The sequence below is a fragment of the Dendrobates tinctorius genome, unplaced genomic scaffold (genome assembly GCF_039654945.1).
Source record: "Dendrobates tinctorius isolate UK_male_01 unplaced genomic scaffold, ASM3965494v1 ptg000028l, whole genome shotgun sequence".
NCBI classification, from domain to species: Eukaryota; Metazoa; Chordata; class Amphibia; order Anura; family Dendrobatidae; genus Dendrobates; species Dendrobates tinctorius.
Window position 1 is genome coordinate 19,540,502 of NW_027361696.1, and position 20,682 is coordinate 19,561,183.

At 44.2% G+C, this 20,682-nt stretch overlaps 1 protein-coding gene across 4 annotated transcripts in view; it reads left to right on the forward strand.

Annotated features, from left to right (window-relative positions):
- The window catches only part of TMCO4 (transmembrane and coiled-coil domains 4), a 93,718-nt gene that overhangs the window by 12,122 nt on the left and 60,914 nt on the right, over nt 1-20,682 (forward strand). For all 4 annotated transcript variants that reach the window (XM_073570382.1, XM_073570380.1, XM_073570383.1 and 1 more), the window contains exons 6-9: nt 7,688-7,785; nt 7,862-8,005; nt 8,080-8,199; nt 8,279-8,443. In XM_073570382.1, coding sequence (XP_073426483.1) covers nt 7,688-7,785; nt 7,862-8,005; nt 8,080-8,199; nt 8,279-8,443 — 527 coding nt within the window. The remainder of the gene's footprint in view (nt 1-7,687; nt 7,786-7,861; nt 8,006-8,079; nt 8,200-8,278; nt 8,444-20,682) is intronic.

Below are 20,682 nucleotides of genomic sequence, written 5' to 3' on the forward strand. Positions count from 1 at the left end.
ATCTTCCTTCACAGGTTGCACCTTATAATTTGGCAGTCTGCAGCTACATGTCCTACTTCCCCGCACAGGCTGCATTTGACCACAGTACAGGCATTTGTCAGATGACTTGCTTTGCCATATTAATAATAATAATCTTTATATAGCGCCAACATATTCCGCAGCGCTTTACAGTTTAACAGTTTCAAAACACAAGCCATAAGTAACAACGTTAACAATACAATAATTAAAGCAAAATAAGACGAAATAAGATGACCCTGCTCGTGAGAGCTTACAATCTACAATGAGGTGAGGGAGATACAAAGTACAGGTGTATATTTACAATTGTATATTTACAATGAAGGTCCAGCCATCTTGAGGAAGTGAAGGATGGATGGAGATAGTGAATGGGCTACACACACACACACTTACACATAGAATGACTTTGATTAGTGAACTTGATAAGCCACTCTGAACAAATGTGTTTTGAGGGAGCGCCTAAAACTATGCAAATTGTGGTTAGTCCTAATTTCTTGGGGTAGAGCATTCCAGAGGATAGGAGCAGCACGGGAGAAGTCTTGGAGTCGGGAGTGGGAGGTACGGATTAGTGCAGAGGTTAGTCGAAAGTCGTTTGCAGAGCGCAGCGATCGGCTAGGCCGATAGACAGAAATGAGGGAGGAGATGTAGGGGGGTGCCGCACCGTGGAGAGCTTTGTGGGTGAGAACAAGTACTTTGAATTGGATCCTATAATGAATGGGCAGCCAGTGTAATGACTGACGAAGAGAGGCCACATCCGAGTACCAATTAGCCAGATGGACTACCCTGGCTGCTGCATTAAGTATGGACTGGAGAGGGGATAGTCGAGTGACAGGGAGGCCAATTAATAGAGCGTTGCAGTAATCCAAGCGGGAGTGGATCAATGCTACAGTGAGGGTTTTTGTTGTTTCCATGGTGAGAAAAAGGCGGATTCTAGAGCTGTTCTTTAGGTGTAAGCGGCAAGAGTGGGCAAGAGATTGTATATGGGATGTGAAGGAGAGATTGGTGTCAAACATAACGCCTAGACAGCGCGCCTGCTGCCGGGGTGTTATTGTGGTACCACCCACGGAGAGGGAAATGTCCGATTTAGGGAGGTTAGTAGATGGTGGGAGCAGAAGTAGTTCAGTTTTGGAGAGGTTGAGTTTCAGATAGATAGTGGACATGATATTGGAGACTGCGGACAGACAGTCACTGGCGTTCTGTAGTACAGAGGGGGTAAGGTCGGGGAATGACGTGTATAGTTGTGTGTCATCAGCATAAAGATGCTACTGAAAGCCAAATCTGCTGATGGTCTGTCCAATTGGGGCTGTGTAGAGAGAGAAGAGAAGGGGGCCAAGGACTGAGCCCTGAGGTACCCCAACAGCAAGAGGAAGAGGAGATGAAGTGGAGCCAGAGAACAAAACACTGAAGGAGCGGTCAGAGAGATAGGAAGAGAGCCAGGAGAGAGCAGTGTCCTTAATGTCTAGTGACTGGAGCCTAGAGAGTAGGAGATGGTGGTCAACAGTATCGAAAGCTGCAGATAGGTCAAGAAGAATGAGCAGAGAGTGGTCACCATTACGTTTTGCTGTCAGAAGGTCATTGGCAACTTTGCTGAGTGCAGTTTCAGTCGAATGTAGGGGGCGGAAGCCAGACTGTGAAGGGTCTAGAAGGGAGTGAGTGGAGTGGTAACTGGTAGGGCGGGAGTAAACTAGGCCCTCCACAAGTTTAGAGATGAAGGGGAGATTAGAGACTGGTCTGTAGTTGTTTGTGCAGGATGGGTCGAGAGCGGGTTTCTTTAGTAATGGAGTAATGATGGCATGTTTGAAGGAGGATGGGAAAATGCCCGAGGAGAGTGAGAGATTAAAGATTGTAGTTAGGTGGGTTGTGACGACTGGAGAGAGAGACTGGAGGAGATGTGAGGGAATGGGGTCGGTAGTGCATGTAGTCGGACGAGAAGAAGAGAGGGGTCTGGAGACTTCTTCTTCTGTGATGGGATCAAATGTGGAAAGTGAGCCAGGGGAGATGCAGGAAGGGATGGGAGTCACAGCACTTGGTGTTTGGGAGCAGATTTCCTGACGGATATTATCTATTTTTTCTGTAAAGTGGGAGGCCAGGTCATCAGCACAAATGTCTGTGATACGGGCTTGTGCTTTTGGCCTGAGGAGGGAGTGAAAAGTGTCAAAAATTTCTTGGGGTTGTTGGCTAGTGAGGAGATCAGGGTGGTGAAGTAGGTCTGTTTGGCGAGGTGAAGGGCAGCGTTATAGGTTCTTAACATAAATTTGAAGTGGATGAAGTCTTCTTGTGTGCGGGTTTTTCGCCATAGGCGTTCAGCACTCCTAGAGCATCGCTGGAGAAGTTGAGTTTGCGTTGTGAGCCAGGGCTGTTTAACTCTGTGCTTGGAGGTTCTGAGGGTGAGGGGAGCTACTTGGTCAAGGGTGCCTCTAAGAGTGTCATTGTAGTGATGAACAGCCAGATTGGGGACAGTGATGAGTGTTGGGAGTCTGAAAGTGTCTGAGGGTTAATGGCTTGTAGATTTCTGACTGTGTGGTAGGTAGGAGTGAGCTGGGGTGGGTGAGGATTTGTGAGTGTGAAGGAGAGAATGTTGTGGTCAGAGAGTGGAAGCGGTGCGTTATTTAGGTGGGAGATTGAGCAGAGCTGGACAAAGACCAGATCAAGGGTGTTACCATCCTTGTGTGTCTTAGAGGTTGAAAGCTGCGAGAGGCCTAGAGAGGTGGTTAGTGATAGAAGCTGGGATGCAGATGTGGAAATAGGGCTGTTAATGGGGATGTTGATGTCTCCCAGGATAAGGGTTGGAAGTTCTGAGGACATGAAGTGCGGCAGCCAGGCTGAAAAGTGGTCAAGGAAGTGGGTGGGTGAGCCTGGGGGCCAGTATATGACCGCTACTCTGAGGGAAAGGGGACAAAAGAGCCTGATGTTGTGGACCTCAAAAGAAGGAAATAAGAATGATGGAACTGGGGGGATGACCTGGAAAGTGCATTGTGGGGACAGGAGTATGCCGACTCCACCACCATGTCTGTGGGTCTCGGGGAGTGGGAGAATTGTAAGCCACCATAGGAAATGGCAACAGGAGAGACAGTGTCAGAATCCTGAATCCAGGTTTCAGTGAGGGCCAACAGATTAAGAGAGTTGTTCAGAAAGTAGTTGTGTAGGAAAGGAAGCTTGTTACAAGCAGACCGTGGATTCCAGAGGGCACAATTAAAAGATGGAGATGAGGGAGTGCAAGTAATATTAATAAAATTATTATGGTTTCGATATGAGGTAAGGTAGGGGTTGGGGGATGGTGGGCCAGGGTTGTGGGAGATGTCCCCTGAAATCAGTAGGAGTAGGAAGATAAAAAGCAAATGGTTGTTGGAATTGTAAGTAGTTTTTTTCTGCGATGTGTTTGGGCAAGATGGGCTGAGGTTTCTCAGGAAGGTGAGGAGTGCATGGGAGCTGTACATGGGAGAGGGAAGTATAGAGGGGCTAATGTGTATAAGTCTTGATGGAGGGGGGATAGGGTGGTGAATGTGGATGGCAAGGGAACACAGGAGGATAAAAATAAAGCACATGGTTAAAGAGGAGAGCAAAGTGTGGGTTACCTGACTCCTGCGATGTATAACTGCCGTTTTCATGATGCTTAGCTTCTGTGATGCTTTACTTATGGGATGCTTGCGTGCTGCACCCCACACTGCGTGCTGCCCCTTAGGAATTACTACATATATAGGCCACACTACAGGGTCAGGAGAGAGGGATTGTGGGAGCTGGTTGGGTATAATTTGGCAGCTGGGGCCAGCACACCAGGGGATGGTTAGATGATCAAAGGCACTAGACCATGCTGTGTCAATATGCTATAGCACGTTCCTCCTGATAAGATCTAGAGAGGCCCCAGTCACGGATCTAAAGCAGTAACTATTACATACAGTGCAACAAATGAATTATACCAAAGCTTTAAAGCACTTGCAAGGCTACCCAGGATAGTAAGCAAACACCCTTCTCGCTCCCAATGAAGAAGGAGTTAGGTAAGTGGGCAGTAATGTTGTTATTCTGCCACAGCTTGACCAGGACTTTACACCCTCCCGTCCAGATACCATTATCATCTCGATTATTGGTAAGATCAGAGACAATGTCTCCGGAGCCACACCACAATGTTCTGCTGGGGCACAGCCTCATTCCAAAAGATATTTACAGTAACTGTATCTGGCCTAGAAATGGGAACAAACATAAATTTGTTCTAACTGTCCGTGTCCCTGAACTTGGGGAAATTGGCCCAGAATCTGTCCAGGTCAGGCATGAGCTTAAAGCTGACATCATAGCGCTGCCTGTCTGGAAAATTAATCACTTCCAAGATGCTGACTGGCTCAAACCCCATCTGGCAGCACAGGAGCTCCCTGACCACAAACCTCCTGTCTGGCACCTCTGTGTTTATATTGCACCATGTTTCTTCTTTTGAAAGCCTGGCCGGTATATTTGGCACCATAGGTGAAGGACAGAGCACCACGGCTCCAGGCATTACTGGGAGGAACCTGTTGGGTCACACTGGGATGACTGATTGGGTGAGGGTCTGCTGCAGGGGGACCTGTCACCTCTTGTGCTTTATGTGTTAAAGAGGGAAAATCACACACATTATCCTGCACATTGGTATCAACAATAATATCACTATCATCAGGCAATGTGACATCCACTACAGACTTTGTCCCCCTTCAGCATCCAACCCCATGGATACTGTGTGGTTATTCTCAGTCTGTGAGTCAGCATTAGGCTCTGCAGTGCACCATCAATACACACAGTCACACATGCAATGTGCTGCTCTTGTGTTGTGTATTCTGGGACTTGTGGTGCATCTGCTGCATGAATCTGAGGTGCATGTTGCTGCTGCTGCAGTGTTTGTCCCTCCTGGAAACAGAAAGGTGCAGATTGTAACTCGGGCCGTGTCTGCTGCTTCTGAAATTCATCCTGTACAGTCTCTGACCCAAACTCAGCATCAGTGGCCATGGACTTTACACCATAATCTGGCTTGTGAGATGTGAACCGTTCCTGGTTTCTGTAGGTCTCTGCCATGGGTCAGGCTATGTCCCTGACCACATTGGCCAGCTCCACACTCAGTGAGTAAAGTCTCTGGTCACACACAGCTTTCCTGTCAGGATTAGCAGCCTTTAGTTTATATATCACATCAGTCTCCATTTGTAGCATTTTTTTGTGCTGCTGTAGCTCCCCCATCTTCTTCACCAGGGCCGGTATCTCCTCCTCCAGCTCTGGTGCACGTGCTGTCTCCCTCTCAGGTTTTGGCTTGGGCAATGGCTCTGGGTTTTTGAATGCAGAAGTCTCCTTTGATTTTACCTCAGATGACTTTATGGTTTCACCGCTGGTTTCAGACTCCACAGCACTTTTACTGCTGCCACCCACCTGCGACCTTGTGCATCCTGAGTGCACCATAACGCTCACCATGTGTCGTTGCTGAAGGTTTTCCTGCCATGTCTGCCTCTCCAGAGATGTATGCCTCTGCTTGTATGGAGGAGTGATCTTCACACCTGGGGTGGGTAATGGCGTCTGCTTCACCTTCTGTGCTCCAGACTGGCTCTGTTTACTGACAATAATTTCCTTTGGGGAATTACTGAACCTTGGGCTTTGCTGCATTTCTTTACTTTCTGACACTTTCCTTTGGGGAATTACTGAACCTTGGGCTTTGCTGCATTTCTTTACTTTCTGACACTTTCCTTTGGGGAATTACTGAACCTTGGGCTTTGCTGCATTTCTTTACTTTCTGACACTTTTACCTCAGGTTTCTTTGTTACTGGAGCTGGTGTATCTTCCATAACTTCACTCACATTAACTGTTTTCTAACTTCATGGAAGCGGTGGAGCTTTGGCTTGTTGTTTTACATTGCTTAAAGGTGGCTCTGGGATGTGTATTCCCATTAGAAGAAGCCTGGGCCTTTCTTGGTGAGCTTTCCCACCCAGGTTGGCCCCTCCCCGGGCTTGCTCCATACATGAGGCAGTATTATAGTGGAACTACTGAGACAGGACAGGCAGTATTATAATAGTTATATTCTTGTACAGAGGAGGCAGTGTTATAGTAGTTATATTCTTGTACATAGGGGGCAGTATTATAGTAGTTATATTCTTGTACATAGGGAGCAGTATTATAGTAGTTATATTCTTATACATAGGGGGCAGTATTATAGTAGTTATATTCTTGTACATAGGGGGCAGTATTATAGTAGTTATATTCTTGTACATAGGAGCAGTATTATAGTAGTTATATTCTTGTACATAGGGAGCAGTATTATAGTAGTTATATTCTTGTACATAGGGGCAGTGATATAGTAGTTATATTCTTGTACATAGGGGCAGTGGTATAGTAGTTATACTGTATTCTTGTACATAGGATCAGTATTATAGCAGTTATATTCTTGTATGTAGGAGCAGTATTGTAGTTATATTCTTGTACATAGGGGCAGTATTATGGTAGCTATATTCTTGTACATAGGGGCAGTATTATAGTAGTTATAATACTGCTCCTATTTACAAGAAAATAACTACTATAATACTGCCTCTATGTACAAGAATATAGCTACCATAATACTGCCCCCTATGTACAAGAATATAACTACAATACTGCTCCTACATACAAGAATATACTGTAACTACTATAATACTGCTCCTATTTACAAGAATATAGTAGCTATTTTCTTGTACATAGAGGCAGTATTATAGTAGTTATATTCTTGTACATAGGGGGCAGTATTATAGTAGTTATATTCTTGTACATAGGAAAAGTAGTATAGTAGTTATATTCTTGTACATAGGGGCAGTATTATAGTAGTTATATTCTTGTACATAGGGGCAGTATTATAGTAGTTATATTACTGCCCCCCTATGTACAAGAATATAACTACTATAATACTGCCCCTATGTACAAGAATATAACTACTATAACACTGCCCCCTATGTACAAGAATATAACTACTATAATACTGCCCCCCTATGTACAAGAATATAGTACCGTAGTCGGGGCCCAAAATATTTTTAGAGCAGTTGTCGGTACCTCCACTTGCATTGCTCTTTAGGGGGCAGCAGTGTGTACAGACCATGTCTGCATTATCAGGACAATATGCCGTGTGTCCGTGTGTGCGGCTTCTTTACTGTGTGACCGTTTCCTTATTGTTGGTGAGCAGACTTGTTCTTTAGCTGCTTTATTCTCTCCCCGTTGTCTTTTCTGTAGTGTTTCTTTCCCTTATTACACTGCAGCTGATTTTCTTTGTATAATATTAGGATTTGTCCCCACTCCCCCTTCTCTTGCCACTAGTACATTAGTGTCTCATTTCTCGCCTCCTGATAGCATTGGAGTTGCTTGCACCAATCCCCATCCTCCTCTTGTGTTGATCCTTGGCTTCTGGCTGCGACTCTCTATAGATGGCGTCACGCGGTTCCTGCCTGTAATTATTTTGCTTGTTTTCTCCGTTCTGATCGCCGACTTCATCTGCTTGTACACAGGAGCTGAGCTGATCAGGGACGCCCACACCATAATAGCAGCCATTATTAGTCGCCCGCATGACTCCGAGCGCCTGTATTTACCCTGGTCCTGCGCCAGCTTCACCTGCGGAGCTCGTCACTCTGGCAGGGCCACTGGTTAATCTGCTGGGTCTTCGCCAATATGGCAGACACTTCGGCAGATTCAAATCTGTGTTGTATTTCAGGTCGGAACAGGCATCTCGTAGGAAGAAGGAAAGTCGTAAGAAGATGAAGCGATATCTGCTGATCGGCCTGGCCACCGTGGGCGGAGGGACGGTGATAGGTGAGGGTCTTCGTCCTCTGTCATCACGTGGCCTGGGGACCTCCCGTAACTCTACCTGTGCTTCTTCTTGCGATAGGCCTGACGGGAGGACTGGCAGCTCCACTGGTGGCCGCGGGAGCCGCAACAATCATTGGCAGTGCGGGAGCTGCAGTTCTTGGGTCCACCGCTGGCATCGCCATCATGGCGTCTCTCTTCGGAGCAGCAGGGGCCGGACTGACAGGTTTGTGGTCAGGATCATGGCGACCGCCAGTCACATGACATCTGATTTCACAAGACGGTGTCCTTATTACATAGGGTATAAGATGAAAAAACGTGTTGGAGCCATAGAGGAGTTCGAGTTTTTGCCTCTGACTGGTGGTTGTCAGCTCCAAATATGCATCGCCATCACCGGATGGCTGTCCACTGGAAAATACGGTGAGCGTGGTCATTCCTTCTGCCCCTGCAGAATCCGGGTGAGACAGGTACTTGTACAATGGCTTTATATTATCTGCAGGAAGCTTCGCCGCCCCGTGGCACAGTCTACTGCACTCCACCGAGCAGTACTGCCTGGCCTGGGAGTCCAAGTACCTGATGGAGCTCGGAAACACACTGGATACACTACTGAACGGCCTGGTGAATATCGTGGCACAGGAAGCCCTGAAATATACCATCTTGTCAGGTAGGACCGTAACATTACTGATCCTGCTCAGATACTAAGCTACCTCCTGTAGATCTTTTATTATAAAAATGGAAAACAAAACAATAACAAAAACATAACAAAAATATCATCCAGAAAGTAATCAGTATACCGAACCCTGGTCCAGCCGCTCATTCTCTCCTCACACACACATATTATATCTACAGAATAATAACTAATAATAACTCCTTTCACCTTCTGGTCCAGTCACCAAACAAAATAATAACAAACAATAAATAAAATAAACAAAAGCCAACACGGTGGCTCAGTGGTTAGCACTGTAGCCTTGCAGCGCTGGAGTCCTGGATTCAAATCCCACGAAGGACAACATCTGCAAGGAGTTTGTATGTTCTCCCCTTGTTTGCGTGGGTTTCCTCCTGGTAACCCGGTTTACTCCCGCATTTCCAAAGACATACTGATAGGGATTATAGATTGTGAGCCCCATCGGGACAGCGATGATAATGTGTGCAAAACTGTAAAGTGCTGCGGAATATGTTAGCGCTATATAAAAATAAAGATTATTATTTTTATAGATATATACATAAATGTTTTTTTTTTTAAATGTATATGTAAAATAACCACAAATGATACAAATATGTGCAAGACTAAACTAACCACCACTCCACACCCAAGCCCACACTCAAGCCCACCATTCCCAACCCCCGCATTGACCTGAGAGCTGCTCCTTCGTCTCATGCCTCGGTTCATGTCCAACGTCCATAGGCCAGATCAGGCAGTGCCAGTTTTTCCCACAATCACTCCAGCGTCCCATAAACCCACCTCCCCCTTTTAACACCAACCAACCTAACACTTACACCAAACTCTAGATTCCTATATACAATATAAACAGAAACGAACATTACAATAACCACAAATCACAAAACCCAAGTTCGGCATCTGTAGTCCTACATCACTGTATACCGATCACACAAAACAAAAATCTACAGTATCAGCAGCAGCCCACCAACAGGGAAAGGAGATGACCAGACTAGGGCACACTAAAAGAAAAGCCCCTCCAGAGGAGAGGGGCCCTATGTGTGCCCAGTTTCTCATACTCCAGAGAGCACACCTTCACCAGGTCACCGAGTATGGTCCTAAACACATCGTCCACTGGGATGATTTTCCGTTGCATCGATACTAAGCACCGTGTATTCCACGTGTGATATCTATCTACTGCGCTAGATAGAAATAAGGTGCAGCGGTCCCGACCACCCAGGTCTCCGAATGCTCCATAGGCGCATTCCGCATAGGAGAGACAGGCCAGGCAATGGAGGCACCCACCCTGTTGTACACCACTGTGTTGAACGGACAATGAAGCAGGAAGAGATCCATGCTTTCCAGCATAGAACACTTCAGATTGACCCACAGACACAGTTTTCCATGGAAGTAGTGCCAAGCCAAGTCCCAATTCTTCGACGGGATCCTGATAGAATTCAAAAGATGCAAACCCACCCTATGATCCCATCTTGGGCAATCCCTTAGCACCAGAGGCCTCAAGAAATGGGTCAACAGAACCCTATGGTCAAGGAGTTGGCTTGGTAGAGTCCTGATCTCCCACATTCCCAAACCTCACCGGCTAATTACCTTTAGAACCAAGGTAGCGTAAGTCGGAAGATGTCCATGCGGTGTGCGAAGATCCTTCACGTGCCCTGCTGTCTCCCATTCCTGGAAGAAAGGCTGAAACCATCCCATACAGGAGAATACCCACAGAGGAGCCCTCTCTTTCCAGAGGTATGCAATATTGATCTTAATGAAGGTATACACAAGGAATACCACAGGGTTGGCCATAACTAACCCTCCTAGTCTCCTCGTATGGTAATAACCTCCCTCTTGACCAGGTTCAGTCTATTCCCCCATAACAGTTGGAAGAACAAACTGTAGACCCGAGTCCAGAGAGACTCCGGCAAGATGCACACACTACCCAGATGAATCAGTAAAGGGAGCAGGTACACTACCATTCAAAAGTTTAGGATTACTTAAAAATTTCCTTATTTTTGAAAAGAAAAGCACAGTTTTTTCCAATGAAGCTAACATTAAATGATTCATAAATACACTCTATACATTGTTAATGTGGTAAGTGACTATGCTAGCTGCCCATAGAAGCCCATTTCCAACAACCATCACTCCAGTGTTCTTATGGTACTTTGTGTTTGCTAACTGTGTAAGAAGGCTAATGGATTATTACAATACCCTTGAAAACCCTTGTACAAGTATGTTAGCACAGCTGAAAACTGTTTGGCTGATTAGAGAAGCTATAAACCTGACCTTCCTTTGAGCTAGTTGAGAATCTGGAGCATTATATTTGTTGGTTCCATTAAACTCTGAAAATGCCCAGAAAAAAAGGACTTTCATGTGAACTCAGCAGTCTATTCTTGTTCTTAGAAATGAAGGCTATTCCATGCGAGAAATTACCAAGAAACTGAAGATTTCCTACAATGGTGTGTACTACTCCCTTCAGAGGAGAGCATAAACAGGCTCTAACCAGAGTAGAAAGAGAAGTGGGAGGCCCTGCTGCACAACTGAACAACAAGACAAGTACATGAGAGTCTGTAGTTGGAGAAATCGACGCCTCACAGGTCCTCAACTGGCAGCTTCATTAAATAGTACACGCAAAACGCCACTGTCAATGTCTTCAGTGAAGAGGCGATTCCGGGATGCTGGCCTTCAGGGCAGAGTGGCAAAGATAAAGCCATATCTGAGACAGGCTAATAAAAGGAAAAGATTAATATTGGCAAAAGAACACAAACATTGGATAGAGGAAGATTGGTAAAAAGTGTTATGGACAGACAAATCCAAGTTTGAGGTGTTTGGATCACAGAGAAGAACATTTGTGAGACGCAGAACTACTGAAAAGATGCTGGAAGAGTGCCTGATGCCATCTGTCAAGCATGGTGGAGGAAATGTGATGGTCTGGGGTTGCTTTGGAGCTGGTAAAGTGAGAGATTTGTACATGGTAAAAGGGATTTTGAATAAGGAAGGCTATCACTCCATTTTGCAACGCCATGCCATACCCTGTGGACAGCGCTTGATTGGAGCCAATTTCATCCTACAACAGGACAATGACCCAAAGAACACCTCCAAATTATGCAAGAACTATTTAGGGAAGAAGCAGGCAGCTGGTATTCTATCTGTAATAGAGTGGCCAGCGCAGTCACCAGATCTCAACCCCATTGAGCTGTTGTGGGAGCAGCTTGACCGTATGGTACGCAAAAAGTGCCCATCAAGCCAAACCAACTTGTGGGAGGGGCTTCTGGAAGCATGGGGTGAAATTTCTCCAGATTACCTCAGCAAATTAACTGCTAGAATGCTAAAGGTCTGCAATGCTGTAATTGCTGCAAAGGGAGCATTCTCTGACAAAAGCAAAGTTTGAAGGAGAAAATTATTATGTCTGGATTAGATTTTTAATTCATTTGGCAACTCATTTGATTAATAAAAGTATGAGTTTTCATGGAAAACACAAAATTGTCTGGGTGACCCCAAACTTTTGAACGGTAGTGTACATTCTGAGGACCACACCTCAAATTTTATTGCACTAGTTTTTATGTGTTCAGAAATATATCTAATATGGCACCAATGTGAGTACTGGACACACGGCTTTGCCTATAATAACAGATGGCACACCATTTGGTCTTTAGGGTAAAATTGAAGTTCCAGGACCCAGTCAAAGCTTCTACAGACATTGAGAAAACAAAAAAATCCTTTCCGGAATTATTACTCACAGAGGGAGGCATGCTCCTAAAAACACATTGGTTGAGTATAAAAATTGATCTTGCTAACTAAACAGTTGTCCCGCATTTGCGTATATTGTAGCAGGAAGAATAAACTGTACTGGAATGAAGGGCAAAATCTGAGGGAAAATGCAGCCATCTATGTGGCAAAGCTGAGTTTGTTTCAAAGATGAAAGAACACCAGCAGGGCTAGAATGGCAGTCACTTTCAGAGACTGGTCGTACAATTTATGAGAGATGAATGTCCCAATGGACGTGGTGCTCTATAACAAGCTCCCACCCACCAAGGTAGGAACCGCTATATGCCCAAAACAACCAGTTCTCTATAGAAAGTATTGTCTGGTACCAGAGGTTCGGCAACAACCATAATCATAGAATCGTAGAGTTGGAAGGGACCTCCTGGGCCATCTGGTCCAACCCAGGCCCAGGATTCGCTAAATCATCCCAGACAGATGTCTGTCCAGCCTCTGTTTGAAGACTTCTATTGAATGAGAACTCGCCACCTCTCGTGGCAGCCTGTTCCACTCATTGATCGCCCTAACTGTCAAAAAGTTTTTTCTAATATCTAATCTTTGTCTCCTCCCATTCAGTTTCATCCCATTGCTTCTAGTCTTTCCTTGTGCAAATGAGAATAAAGATGATCCTTCGACAATGTGACAGTCCATCAGATATTTGTAGATAGCTATTAAGTCTTTCAATCTTCTCTTTTGCAAGCTAAACTTTCACAAATCCTGCAACCGTTCCTCATAGGACATGGTTTGCAGACCGGTCACCATTCTGGTCGCTCTTCTCTGAACTTGCTTCATTTTGGTGGTCTTTTTTAAAATGTTGTGCCCAAAACTGGACACAGTATTCCAGATGAGGTCTGACCAAAGAGGAGTAGAGGGCAATAATGACTTCACGTGATGTAGACTGTATTCTTCTGTTAATACATCCTAGAAATGTATTTGCCTTTGTTGCTGCTGCATCACACTGTTGACTCATGTTCAGTCTGTGATCTATTAGTATACCCAAGTCTTTTTCACATGTGCTGTTGTTTAGCTCTATTCCTCCTCCCAGTCTGTATATACTTTTTCATTTTTATTGCCCATATGTAGTACTTTGCATTTTAGACTGTTAAAAACCATTCTGTTTGTTGCTGCCCACTGCTCCAGTTTATTTATATCTTTTTCAAGCCTCTCTCTTTAGTATTAGCTATCCCTCCTAGCTTTGTGTCGTCAGCAAATTTAATCAGTTTACTCTCAATTCCTTCATCTAAATCATTGATAAAGATGAACAATACAGGGCCCAGGACAGAGCCCTGTGGTACCCCACTTGATACATTCTTCCAACTAGAATTTACGACCACTCTTTTGGTCCGATCATTAAGCCAGTTATGAATCCACCTAACAGTTGCCTTGGCCATTCCATACTTAGTTCTTTTTTTTAATAAGGATTATGTGAGATACTTTGTCAAATGCTTTGCTGAAGTCAAGATATACTATATCTACAGCATTTCCTTGATCCACCCAGTCAGTGACTCTGTCATAGAAGGAAATTAAGTTAGTTTGACATGACCTAGTAGTTGCAAACCCATGCTGACTGTTTAATCACTTAATTCTTATCCAGGTACTTACATACATGTTGCTTAATAATTTGTTCAAAGATCTTTCCTGATATAGAAGTCAGACTCAACGGCCTATAGTTCCCTGGGTCCACCTTCTTGCCCTTTTTGAAGATAGGAACATTTGCTCTTCTCCAGTCTTCTGGGACTTCTCCTGTTCTCCAAGAATTTTCAAAGATTATGGAGAGTGGTTCAAAAATTTCTTCTGCTATCTCCTTCAATACTCTGGGGTGTAATTCATCTGGACCTGGATACTTGAATTCATTTAGGTTAGCTAAGTGTTTCCTCATTATCTTTCTGTTTATAGATATCCTGGATTCTTCTATTCCCTTAATAGGACAGTGAAGATCAGTTGATGTTACATTTCCTTTCTGAGCGAAAACATGCAAAATAGGAATTTAAAAGTTTGGCGTTCTCAACATCCTGTCTTACCATTTCATCATTTTCATCCTGTAAAATTTCTATAGCATCTCTTGCAAGCTAATTCATTGTCAGCTTTAGATAATCTGATTGGTGCCCTGCAGGTTCTGCAGACAGCATTATATTCTTCTTTAGATATGCCTCCCTCTTTCCATTTGATAAACATTTCTTTCTTCCTTTTTAGCACGTGTTTAAGTTCTGTGTTCATCCATCCTGGTTTCCTTAAATGCTTCCTATTCTTCCCTCTTTTTGGAATTATGAAAAGATTTACTCAAGGGTGGATAAAAAAGTGCCACAAGATAAGAGTAGAATGTGCAGCATGAATGATGATACAATGATGATACAATGATAAAGTAATAAAAATAATAATAATAACAAATGGCAAAATTTTTGTGAAAAAAATGCCTTTATTAAAATATATTGGCACAACAATTAAGTGCATTAAAATTATATATATATATATATATATATAATCATAAAAAAGAAAAAATAATAATAATAAAATATAAAACCACATATGCGGTATACTTACGTATATTGGAAAACCCGTTCCATAACAAGAAAGGCTTAATTAATAATACAGGTAAAAAAGTGCATAATTATAGTGACACAAAAAAATAAAATAAATATACATTAATAGATGTGCCAAAAGTGCAGCTGTGCAAATAAATAAAAAACGCCCTAAGGCGGGTGCTATTAAACCAAAAAAATACCTGTAAGTATTATCCACATTGCGGTCATTGGCTTACAGGTATTTTTTTGGTTTAATAGCACACGCCTTAGGGCGTTTTTTATTTATTTGCACAGCTGCACTTTTGGCACATCTATTAATGTATATTTATTTTATTTTTTTGTGTCACTATAATTATGCACTTTTTTACCTGTATTATTAATTAAGCCTTTCTTGTTATGGAACGGGTTTTCCAATATACATAAGTATACCGCATATGTGGTTTTATATTTTATTATTATTATTTTTTCTTTTTTATGATTATATATATATATAATTTTAATGCACTTAATTGTTGTGCCAATATATTTTAATAAAGGCATTTTTTTCACAAAAATTTTGCCATTTGTTATTATTATTATTTTTATTACTTTATCATTGTATCATCATTGTATCATCATTCATGCTGCACATTCTACTCTTATCTTGTGGCACTTTTTTATCCACCCTTGAGTAAATCTTTTCATACATACCGGATGGTCTGCCATCCTTTTCTTGGGAGATTGGTTCAATCACACTTTTTTTTTTTATATATTTATATCTTTATTTATATTAATGTGATTATTACACTTTATATTAGTATTTTGTGTTTGTATTTTTTCTCCTTGTCTATTCTCTTTTTGGAATTGTTAACGATTGTGCTTTGAGAATCTCATTTTTCAAGATTTCCCATCCTTCCTGGACGTTTTTGTCCTTAAGGATATCAAGCCATTGGATCCCTCCAATTCTCTTTCTGAGTCCCTTAAAATCTGCCTTTCTTAAATCTAACCTTGACGTCTGAGTCTTCACAGGTATTCCTCCTCTAGTTATCCAAAATTCTAAAATAGCATGGTCGCTACCTCCTAGGGTCCCAGCCACTCTTACCTCCTCAACCATTTCCTCCCTGTTTATAAGGATTAGATCCAAGGTAGCAACTCCCCTTGTTCTCTCCCCTACCTTTTGGAAGATAAAGTTGTCAGCAAGAGAGGATAAGAATTTCCTTGACCTGTTAGTTTTGTTTGAGAGAGATTCCCAACAAATGTCTGGATAGTTGAAATCTCCCATGACCACTATGTCATATTTTTTGGAGAACTTGGCCATTTGATGCATAAAGAGTTCATCCATATCTTCAGCTTGCACAGGTGGCCTGTAGTAAATGCCTACAATGGTGTCCTTTCCCTTGTTCTCTACTTGTATTCTTACCCAAACAGTTTCCACAGAACTCAGTCTCTGAAGTTTCAGTCTCTGTGCAGATATACGCGTTTCTAACACACAATGCGACACCTCCTCCTCGTTTATCAAGTCTGTTTCTTGCTAATAAGTTGTATCCTTCTAGCCTTGTATTCCAATCATGTGTATCGTCCCAACAAGTTTCAGTGATTCCAATGACATCATATTTCTTTTCCTGCATTAGTAGTTCCAATTGTCCTTCTTTGTTGTCCATGCTTTGTGCATTCGTATAGAAACATTGTAGCTTGTGATTGGTTTCTCTCTCTCCAATATTTTTATTATTTAGATTTTTTTTTGTCTTTGTTCTTCCCTTCCACTTCTAATAGCAGAGTTCTCAATAGCATTTGTCAGGTGTATGGCTTTTTCTGGCCTTTTGCTTCCCTTCCCACATTGTTCTAGTTTAAAGCTCTCCTTATGAGTGTAACAAGGCGACTTCCAAATACGTTTTCCAGTCTTCGTAAGGTGCACCCCATCTCTAGCAAGTAGTCCATCATATACACTCACTGGCCACTTTATTAGGTACACCATGCTAGTAACGGGTTGGACCCCCTTTTGCCTTCAGAACTGCCTCAATTCTTCGTGGCAGAGATTCAACAAGGTGCTGGAAGCATTCCTCAGAGATTTTGGACCATATTGACATGATGGCATCACACAGTTGGCGCAGATTTGTCGGCTGCACATCCCTGATGCGAATCTCCCGTTCCACCACATCCCAAAGATGCTCTATTGGATTGAGATCTGGTGACTGAGGAGTCCATTTGAGTACAGTGAACTCATTGTCATGTTCAAGAAACCAATCTGAGATGATTCGAGCTTTATGACATGGCGCATTATCCTGCTGAAAGTAGCCATCAGATGCCTGTTCTTAGCTGAGAGGAGTGGTACCCAGTGTGGTCTTCTGCTGCTGTAGCCCATCTGCCTCAAAGTTCGACGCACTGTGCGTTCAGAGATGCTCTTCTGCCTACCTTGGTTGTAACGGGTGGCAATTTGAGTCACTGTTGCCTTTCTATCAGCTCGAACCAGTATGCCCATTCTCCTCTGACCTCTGGCATCAACAAGGCATTTCCGGCCACAGAACTGCCGCTCACTGGATTTTTTTTCTTTTTCGGACCATTCTCTGTAAACCCTAGAGATGGTTGTGCGTGAAAATCCCAGTAGATCAGCAGTTTCTGAAATACTCAGACCAGCCCTTCTGGCACCAACAATCATGCCACGTTCAAAGGCACTCAAATCACCTTTCTTCCCCATACTGATGCTCGGTTTGAACTGCAGGAGATTGTCTTGACCATGTCTACATGCCTAAATGCACTGAGTTGCCGCCATGTGATTGGCTGATTAGAAATTAAGTCTTAACACACAGTTGGACAGGTGTACCTAATAAAGTGGCCAGTGAGTGTAGATAATTCACTCCGTGATCCAGAAATTCAGTTCCTTGCTGACGGCACCATCAGCGTAGCCAGTTGATCACCGCAGAATCTTATTCCACCTCCTTGTTCCATTGCCATCCACTGGAAGGATGGAAGAGAAGACCACCTGCGCTCCCAGTTCTTTTACAGTGCTGTGCAAATTAATTAGGACAAAGCATTTTTTTAAGTAAAATTGTAAGTTGGTTACCAGTCAGTGATTCAAACCAGTTTTAACTGATTTGAACAGGCACTCACACCTGTTCAAAGCAGTTAAAACTGGTTTGAATCACTGGTAACCAGCTTACAATTTTACTTAAAAAAAATGCTTTTTCCCAATTAATTTGCACAGCACTGTACTCTCTTACCTAAGTTTTCAAAGTCACTGCAGATGGTTTCCAGGTCGTTTCTTGCGGTGTCATTTGTCCCCACATGTAGTAGCAGGAATGGGTAGTCATCTGTAGGTCTGAAGAGTCCTGATATCCTGTCAGACACATCTTTAATTTTTGCACCTGGAAGCCAGCACATTTCTCTTCAGGTTTTATCCGGTCTGCAGATAGCAGCTTCTGTTCCTCTCAACAGGGAATCCCCTATGACCACAACTCTCCGTTTCTTCTTCACAACATTTTTCTTTCTCCATCTAGGAGGATTCTAAAGGCGTAAAAGGTTCTTGTTTGTGTGCAAAGTCCTGTCCTGATGTATTTCTTCATCGTTCTCCTGCGTGAGAGCCTGGTACTGGTTCCTGAGCAGTATGGGTGCTGTGATAAAACACTCCGGGATCGCCTTTGCTGGGGTCAAAGGTCACGTGCGTTTAGCATGAAACTCAGGCGCACAAGCCGGGGTCCGGGTATAACTGACACTGGGTCAGGTTTATTAAAGGTGAAAGCAATGCATAAAGGAAATAAAACATCCTTGCCTGTCCGGCACTAACTAAACAAGATCCGACCTAACTACCAACTGGTGGGCCTCTCCCATCCAGCCAAACCACAGTTACAGTGGGCACTGCTTTCACTCACGTGTGTCTCTCACACAGACAGACTCTCTGTGTCCCCAGGCTGAGACACTCACACAAACACCTGGCATCCTTTTATATCCGCCTCCCATTATTCATTAGTAACCAGGTGCGATACTGACCAGACTAGGCCACATAGGAAAGGTATCTGGGTGAGATATACCTGCCCTCATCCACTATTCCCACATGATTCTCACATATCCCCCCCCTCTGCTCAGACCACTCCGGTCGAGCAATGACACCCACCAAACAGTGCACTCGGGACAGGGTATCTGCATTCCACATCTGTACCCCTGGGCGGTGCTCCACCGTAAAAGTGTAGGCCTGCAGGGCAAGGAACCACCGGGTCACCCGGCTATTCCGTTCCTTGTGCAAGTGCATCCACTTGAGAGGGGCATGGTCCGTTATCAGCCTGAACTTTCGGCCCACCAGGTAATATTTGAGAGCCTCTAGAGCCCACTTAATGGCTAGGCACTCTTTTTCTACAACTGCATACTTTTGCTCATGTTTATTCAGCTTCCTGCTGAGATAGAGGACTGGGTGTTCCACTCCGTCCCTCACTTGTGACAGTACGGCCCGGATACCGGTATCAGAGGCATCCGTTTGTACCACAAACTCGCTGCGGAAGTCCGGAGTCACCGGTACGGGTTGAGAGCAAAGTGCCCATTTTAGGCTATGGAAGGCTTCCTCAGCTGCTAAATTCCATTTAATCATGACAGAGTCTTTCCCTTTGGTAAGATCCATCAGGGGGGTAGCGATGGCTGCAAAATTGGTTATGAACCGGCGATAATAGCCGGCGATCCCCAGAAAGGCTTGCACCTGCTTCTTGTTGACAGGTTGCGGCCAGTTCTGAACCGCTTGAATCTTATCGACTTGGGATTTAACAATACCCCTCCCAATTACATACCCCAAATACCGGGCTTCTTCTAGCCCGATGTGACATTTCTTGGGGTTCTCGGTTAGACCTGCCTCCCACAGGTCATCAATCACAGCTTGTACTTTCTGGAGATGAGTCTCCCAGTCCAAGCTGTAAATGACAATGTCATCCAAATAGGCCGAAGCGTACTGCCTATGTGGCCTCAGGACTCGATCCATCAGTCTCTGGAAGGTCACCGGTGCTCCGTGCAGTCCAAACGGCATATACACATACTGAAATAAACCTTCCGGCGTAGCAAATGCCGTCTTTTCTCTGGCCGCCTCCGCCAGAGGGATCTGCCAATACCCCTTTGTTAGGTCTAGGGTCGTAATATACCGAGCTTTTCCTAACCGATCTATTAACTCGTCGACCCGGGGCATAGGGTAGGCATCAAATTTTGAGACCGCATTCAGTTTCCTGAAGTCATTGCAGAACCGGATGGTGCCGTCCGGTTTAGGAATTAGTACAATCGGGCTGGACCAAGCACTGTGCGATTCCTCAATGACTCCTAACTCTAACATTGCCTTCACTTCTCGGGAAACGGCTTCACGGCGCGCTTCCGGGATTCGGTAGGGTTTTACGTGAACTGTGACACCAGGTTCCGTTACGATGTCATGTTTCATTAGCGTAGTCTGCCCTTGTTTTTCTGAGAAAAACTTTTGGTTGTGAAGTAGAAACTGCCTGACCTCAGTCTTTTGCCTCTCCAAGAGAGTCTCTGCAACCCGTACCTCCGGGTACGACACCAGACTGGCCTTCACCAGAGTCACCACACTTCCCGAGTCTAACAATGCCACCACATTTTTTCCATCAACAGTTAAATCACACAAGTGTTTTTCCACATCCCTTTGACCGGCATTCACAATCACTACCCATGCAACCATAGACATGCGTTTTTTAGAGTCTGTGACGTCGCACTGCATGGGTTCAGCAGTGACCGGACAGTTCGCAGCAATGTGGCCCATCTCTTGGTAGCGGAAACACCTAACGGGCCCCCTGCTTAGACCATAGTTCGTTACTCTCGGCCTCGCAGTGCGGGCAGTCCCGTTTTCCTCCCCCACTGTCTTAGGGATTTTTCCTTCTCCCCTACTCCCTGGAACAGACCTACCGGTTCCACGTGGAGATGATGAAGAACGAGGTGGGGTAGCGTCGTCTCGGAGTCCTTCCGCCACGGAGTAACGTTCAACCAGATCCACCAGTTGAT